This window comes from Cyprinodon variegatus, unplaced genomic scaffold, assembly GCF_000732505.1.
Source record: "Cyprinodon variegatus isolate N-32 unplaced genomic scaffold, C_variegatus-1.0 Scaffold332, whole genome shotgun sequence".
NCBI classification, from domain to species: domain Eukaryota; kingdom Metazoa; phylum Chordata; class Actinopteri; order Cyprinodontiformes; family Cyprinodontidae; genus Cyprinodon; species Cyprinodon variegatus.
Genome location: NW_015150785.1, coordinates 91,991 through 99,349, shown reverse-complemented (window position 1 = coordinate 99,349; position 7,359 = coordinate 91,991). Strand labels below are relative to the sequence as shown.

Here is a 7,359-nt window from a genome sequence, read left to right as displayed (position 1 = left end):
CAAATGTCACGTGAATGGCGGAGACCGACTGGGTAAGCAAATCGAGCGCGCCTTAGACCTTAGAGAAGGCGCGCTCGATTTGCTTACCCAGTTGTCCAGGAATGATATTAATACTATTAATAAGTATTTCATGCGCACGTTAAACTTATTGCGTGGCCACGAAATACTACTTCGTGGCCACAATTAAAACATTTTTTTGACCATGTCATCAGAGGGGCTCCGTAATATACAGCAAACAGAATGTTTTTTTCTTTTATAAACCAGAACTTGATTAGGCTCCCTACTAATATGGCTGAGTGTTCATTCCAGCTGCAAAGAAGCTAATCCATTTAGCATTATTCTGGAAGGATATTTGACCACTTAATACATACAATCTGCTTGATTTCCTACAACTAAAGTATATTTTAAACAAAGTCCATAAATGTTTCTGCAGATTAATCTATATCGATTTGCTTTTTTTGTTTCCTGGAAGTTGATCAATTTAAAAAGCAGTTTGGGGTTAATTCTGTCTATTTTAATTTAATTCAATTTTCAATTATCCCAATATCTGCAGGCGACAAATCAGAAACACTACCAGCAAGAGACCCTCAGCATTATGTTGCCATCACCGTGCTTTTGAATATATATTTATTGTAATTAGCTTTAAGCTAATAAGAGTTCTGTTATTAAACCTCTACAATAACAGAACTGTAGAGGTTCTGTTATTAGCCTGAACAGAACCCCTAGAAAAATGTTTATTTAAAACTGTTTGTCCAAAAGGTTTTTCTGTGAGGAGGTTCAATTGTTCAGGCAGTCGCTGCAAACTTCAGGTTAAAAGGAGACCATTTTGGTGGAGGGCCTCCTTTCTTCCTCAGCCCACCATTAGTCCAGGATGATGTTTAATTCATTTCAGCATATTTTATTCTCATCTTCCAGTTTATTTCAGGCTTGAGCTGCAGTGCTGTATTGGATCATTGGTCAGAAACTTTGCTCCATCAGGGCTTTGATCCCAAACAGACGTCATATTAGGGATGTATGGAGGCTAACACGACGCTTTGACAACAGCCGGGACTAAAATCAGCAGTTTGTTCATTGTTTTATAGCAAAGGTCAGTGACCTTTAGGACCCATTCTGCCTGTGCTCTGGGTATTAACCCTGTAATGCCAAATGTATCATATTTGATACATACGGTTTCTGAAATGTTTTGCGTCTGACACCTTTTGCATAATTTAATGGTAAAAACTTTGCTCAAAATCCTGTTGTACACAATCAGATATACCTGATAACAGAGGGCAGAAGACTGCACAAAAAATAATCTTGACTTATCGCATAGTAATAAATTATTAATATCAAACATTTATTTCTGTTTTTTCTTTTTACATATTTTGTTAAAAAGGCAAATAAGGACTTTAAACCAAAAAAAAGTAATTTTCTGTTTTGTTTTATTCTTGGATCAGGCTTTAAAGAGTTAAAAGCTGCGCGAGTTTTTGAAATAAAAACAAACTTTGTGACATTTTCTTTAATTTTTAGTATTTAGAAAATTGTCGCCTTGTTTTTTAGGTTTAAAAAGACAGAAAATGATTAAATGTGTACATCTCAGGCGATTAAAACATTTTCATTACTGGAGCTTTTGAAATGGATCTTAAAAAAGCTCTTTTCTACGAGCACTAAAATAGCTACTCCTTAAATTATTACTGCAAAAACACCTTCATAATGTTGACAAATGTTACTAAGGTCCAAAAAGCCACTTGTGTCTCCAGAGCTGCAGGTTGAAGACCCCTAAGTTATCTTTTTTTTCATTTCTGGTATAAAATAACTTAATTTCTGTTCAACTGCATCCCTAAAAGCCCAAAACTCATTTCACATCCATACAGATGAAGAGTGGATGAAGACTTCTGACCAAAACTGTATCTTTGATCATTAATAAGGAGAAGAATTCTTGTTTGTATGAAAAAAAACTGTGTTTATTATGGAAAAATGGCAATAATAGGTCAGAGAATAACAGTGTTGTTACTCTAAAGGCTTTATGCAGGAAACAGAAGTTTCTGGAAAGCTTGTTTTCTACTCAGACGTGAAGAAGAGGAAGAGGAATGAGGTGAAAAGTTTCCTGTCTAAGTGCAGAGACTAAAACACTGGCTGTAGAGCCAGTATAATGGCTTTCTAATTTAAATGTAAATATGAAGCATTAAGCTAATAAACCTAAATGAATTATCTTTGGTCTGATCCCGTTGATATCTAATCCCTACAACAATTCAAACAAGGTTTAATCTAAAAATAATCTAAATCTGCATTTTATGTGCCATAGTTTGGGTTTCCTCGTGAATCCGGTGGCTTTGCCCCCCCCCCAGCTGTGTCGGCAGAAACATCAGGCGCCCCCCCGCTTGGAAAGCTTTCAGGTGACGTCTTCACAAACTGCACAGAACACAGCTGTGGGGAACAAGAACCCCCGACCCCCGACGCAGCAGTCCGATAGAAACGCAAAGCCATAAAAAACTCTGCAGTGCTGCATATCCGCTGTTAAAAAGGAGCTGCGAGGTTTAAATATCATCACAGGTTTACAGGTTTTTGTTCTTTCACTGAGCAAGCAAACGATAATACCGACATCCGTAGAAAAATGTCTTTTTTAACCACAAAAAATGTAGAAATAAATATGAGCAACGAGGACAAAAGAAGAAAAATGACAGATTCTCCACCGCAGACGAGGCTAAAAACCTTCTCTAAACGCCTTACAGGTTCCCCTTTACAAGCAGAGTGACACATTTTACTGAGTCATGATTTCCTTGGCCTTCTCCAGCCCCTCCTTCAGGAATTTGATGTACGTGGACGTAGAGGGGTCCTCAAACCCCCCAGAGAAGCTGAAGGTGGCCCCTTCATCCTCTGGTTTCACCGCCGTCTGGTCCAGGAAGTAGTTAGCATTGATGTGGTGGACCTGAGGGACACAGATGAGAGGCATTTCCCTTCAGCTATGCAGCCAAACACTCAGCAGGAAAGATTCCTGATGACGTTACTCGGTACAATTATTTCAAACATAAATACACTCAGGGAAGTCTGCTAAAACTACTACGGAAGAGGATTAGGGCCACTGAAAAAAAAAAAAAGTAAACTGATTTTTAAATTTTGTTTCAGTTTAACAAAAAGTCAGAATTCTGACTTTTTTCTCAGAAATCTGACTTTAATCTCCGAATTCTGACTGAATTCTGACAATAATAAAAGTCAGAATTCTGAGATTAAAGGCAGAATTCTGACTTTTTTCCCATACTATACTGAAATAAAATAAAATAAATCAGTTAACTTTTCCTTTTTTTTTTTTCCAGTGGCCCTAATCCTCTTCCGTAAACTACAAGGCCTAAAATGGCTCAAACTGTGTTTATTAAAAGTTGTATTTACAACTGTTCCATTGGGCAGCGCCACCAGCATCTCCACAGGGAAGCTGTACTTCTCCAGATGTAGGCGGGCCTTTTCCCTCAGTGCAGCGTTCCGCTCGTCAGCCTGGAACAGGTTTTAAGACAGAAACAGAACAGTTGTGTTGCCGCACAGCGGTTTACTGGTTTCGCTGGTTTCCAGTTGCTCTGCGCCGCTTACCTGCATGGTCTCCAGCTCTTTGACCAGAGACCAGCTGCTGATGAAGCTCTGGTTGAGCAGAGTGAGAACGGGCGAACTTTCCAGGACCGTTTCCCGGAGAGTCCGCCCCGAACCTGCAGGTGATTCAAGAGCAGCAAAACATAAAAATAAATACGTAACTGATCTGCTGAGATCAAAGAGCCAAAACTAGATGTTTTTCTTTAGTCTCGGTGTTTCCATCATTTAGGTGGATAAGTTATGGGTAAGTTATCTGATCATTGACATACATTAAGTTTAAGTTACTCATAAGTCGCGGCGTCTAGCTTATCCAGAACTTATTAAGAACTTATCTCCAACGCATATCAATGTGTTTGATGCAGGGTTCCTTCAGCATAAGGCAAGTTAAATTCAAGACTTTTTAAGACTTTTTAATGCCACTTGAAATAAAAATTGAAGACCAGATTCACAAGAAACACAAGAAAAACCTGCTTGCAACAACTTAACCCAAAGGTTTATTTTAACATAAACCACTGCACTAATGTTTCAAATGTTGAAAAGCTTCCCATACAGGAAGAAAGCTAAAAACACACAAATGACAGATATATTTGAACAATTATTTAACTGAATTCACAAACTTTGTTTTAGCAGGGAACAAAACTAATCAGTTTTAAAGGCCCAACATAATCAGTGCTAAGTCTTTTTAGCAGCTATTTTTCTTTGTATGGTTTTCTTAGTATGTTTGATTTGGTGATAAGTGGAGGCGTTGCAGAGACAAGGGTGGAACTAAACTGAGAAATACCGGCTGTTTCTCTCTAACTCCATTTTGACGCTTTGTGTTTCGTGCTTCGCATGTGCGACTCCACTGCCTTAATTCCCATCGTTCTGAGCTTGAATGACTTCTTGCATAAATCCACTGAGCCTCATGTATGTTCCCTGGTTTTAGCCATGGAGAAAACTCTTGGCTGGAGACAATTTTGGTTCCATTTACACTTGCTCAGATTTTGCAGACAAAAAGTTAATGGTGCATCTCCCAAATGTCCCGGCCGCAACAACGCTTTATTGGTTCCGCTATCGGGACGGAAACAATAATGGCGAGCAGTTATTTATTTTATATTTAAAAAAAAAAAAATTCCAATTTTAATGTTTTATTTAGATTACAAATATAAATCATAATAAAAATTATCCTATTTAGGATGCTTTAAAAATTAAGACCTAGGAAAGACTGATTTAAGACATTTTAATACCAATTAAGGCCTTAGTGTTTCTACCTTCCAGCTACTGTATAATGGCGTATTGGCAGCGTTTTGGTATAAAGGGGGTTTACAGGAGGAAACGCCAGTTCTCCTCCAGACGTCATCCCCATCATGGGGTCAGCGAGAAGGTGAGTGTGAAGGATCCTCCCTGCGTTTAATTCAATTCAGTTTATTTATGTTGCGCCAATTTACAGCACGTCATCTAAAAGCACTTTACAGTTCACCAGATCAGTTTTCTATCTAAGGAAAACCAGTCGATTGCATCGACTCTTTGACTTGAATGCAATCCCTCGCCCTAAGCATGCTTAGGGCGAGGGATTGCACATGTTCAGCAGACATGATGCTGAATCTGCTGTGACTGCAAACCTTGTTTCTTTTCATTCTTTTTTTGTGGCAGGCGGTTACGGAAGAGGATTAGGGCCACTGGAAAAAAAAAAAAAGTTAACTGATTTTTAAATTTAATTTCAGTTTAACATGGGAAAAAAGTCAGAATTCTGACTTTTTTTCTCAGAATTCTGACTGAATTCTGACAATAAAAAAGTCAGAATTCTGAGATTAAAGTCAGAATTCTGAGAAAAAGTCAGAATTCTGAGAAAAAGTCAGAATTCTGAGAAAAAAGTCAGAATTCTGACTTTAATCTCAGAATTCTGAGAAAAAAGTCAGAATTCTGACTTTAATCTCAGAATTCTGACTGAATTCTGATAATAAAAAAAGTCAGAATTCTGACTGAATTCTGAGAAAAAAGTCAGAATTTTGAGAAAAAAGTCAGAATTCTGACTTTTTCCCATACTATACTGAAATAAAATAAAAAAATTAGTTAACTTTTTTTTTCTCAGTGGCCCAAATCCTCTTCCCTAGGCGGTAAACCGCGATCAAAGACATATTTTTATGCCGGCCGGGCGCTTCTCGGGACATCGCCGCTCCCCTCAGGACTCTGGCTTGTGACATTTCATGGGCATTACGCTGCTGTGCGTTATGCACAAGTTAGGCTGCGGTTGGACATACGCTCTGGACTCGTTATGAATACGCTAAGTATACACCCAAAAATAAAAATAAAAATACATAGAAAGTTCAGCATATGCCAGCGTTTTAGGAGATTCTGGGACATCGGGCAAACGCTGTCTGAATCAGCAAGATGTAACATAAAAAAATCCTGAAGAAGACGGGAATACGACTCCTTCACTGGGATTTAAAGCAGTGGTTGCCTTAGCTTCCATTACAAATGTGCTCAAAACTATGTTGATAAGCTGCTCATTTCACAATTTTGCAATTGCAGTTTTTCTTTTAAATAATAAACAAAATTGAGATTTCATGTGAATAAATTTGTTCACACCATAATTCTGAAAACAACATGGCTGCACACACTCGTCACGCTCTTCATCGGAAATTAGATGTAAAAAATACTTGGTGTTCTTATGAATCCCAAAGCGCTGCGCCATCAGCCGCCAGCTAACTCTGGTCCTCATCTTTTTACGAAGCATTTAAGTCCAGCCGGTGATCACATTACTCGTTCAAACTGCACCGTTTCCATTTAGCAAATGTATTTTTCGTAATTACAATTTGCGCAATTTGATGATTAATGGAAACGTAGCTAATGCCAGTTATTAGAGAAGTTCCAGTGCGGTTGTTGATGCGAGGCGTCGAAGAACGACTCAACCAGCCGACACATTTAGGTGCTCAAAGGATCCAGTCCTGGAAAATGAGGCCCCTGGTTCACTAGCTCACCTCAGCAGGACTGATCGTCCAAAGCTCCCCAGAGCAGAATGGAATGCACCAGCTTCTTCTCCGCTGCGGCTCGCTCAAAAGCCTCAGCAAAAGGCAAGTAGGACACCTGCAAAGACGCACCATGTCAACAACAAGCTACAGCCGTCCTCCTCTGCCCATCCGACGCCTCTCATGGATGCTGACCTTCTTGAACGGGTAGAGGGTGACCTCCAGGCGGCGGACAGCTTCCTCCTGACTGATCTCTGAGGTCCAGTGAATTTCCTCAAAGACAAACTGGATCTGGTCATTGCTTCCGTCCCGACTGTCGAGGACGTTTCCTGTCTCGTCCACGATAACAGAGGGAGTGGAGGGCGCCGTGGACCGCAGTTCCAACTACAGACACAAGAGCTTTTTTACAATCATTCCACATAGAAGTGCGCTGTGAAAAATCCCTGCATTCAGCTTTAAAGTCACATTTATGCTCAGATCTGATAGAAAGAAAAGGCAAAAAGTTAGAGCAGCTTCAGAATTCAATCTATTTGAAATCACGTTACTATGGGTGCAAGAGTCACACTAATAAAAAGAGCTGGAGGGGCTGCATTGTCTCCACATTTATTTATTTAAGGATTCCCATTAGTCTCGACGACGATAGAGACTACTCTTCCTGGGATCCATTTTCAAAAAAGAATTAAAAAATCATCACAATCTGTACATACAACAAAACTGACAGTAGAAACGACATTATTAGAAAACACAGTTAAAATAAAGAAAATAAAAGCAAAAACAAACACTATGCTCTCCCTAATCAAACAAACAGAATTTCCTAATTAATTATAGATTTCTTTAGATTTAATGTAAAACA

General features: G+C 39.0%; 1 protein-coding gene across 1 annotated transcript in view; it reads right to left on the bottom strand.

Moving 5' to 3' along the window:
- Window positions 1-1,943: 1,943 nt before the first annotated feature.
- sepn1 (selenoprotein N, 1) overlaps window positions 1,944-7,359 on the bottom strand; it is a 14,742-nt gene continuing 9,326 nt past the window's right edge. The window contains exons 8-12 of the mRNA XM_015385179.1: window positions 6,702-6,890; window positions 6,519-6,624; window positions 3,562-3,674; window positions 3,367-3,468; window positions 1,944-2,908 (exon numbers count right to left, since the gene is read on the bottom strand). Coding sequence (XP_015240665.1) covers window positions 2,741-2,908; window positions 3,367-3,468; window positions 3,562-3,674; window positions 6,519-6,624; window positions 6,702-6,890 — 678 coding nt within the window. The 3' untranslated portion in view covers window positions 1,944-2,740. The remainder of the gene's footprint in view (window positions 2,909-3,366; window positions 3,469-3,561; window positions 3,675-6,518; window positions 6,625-6,701; window positions 6,891-7,359) is intronic.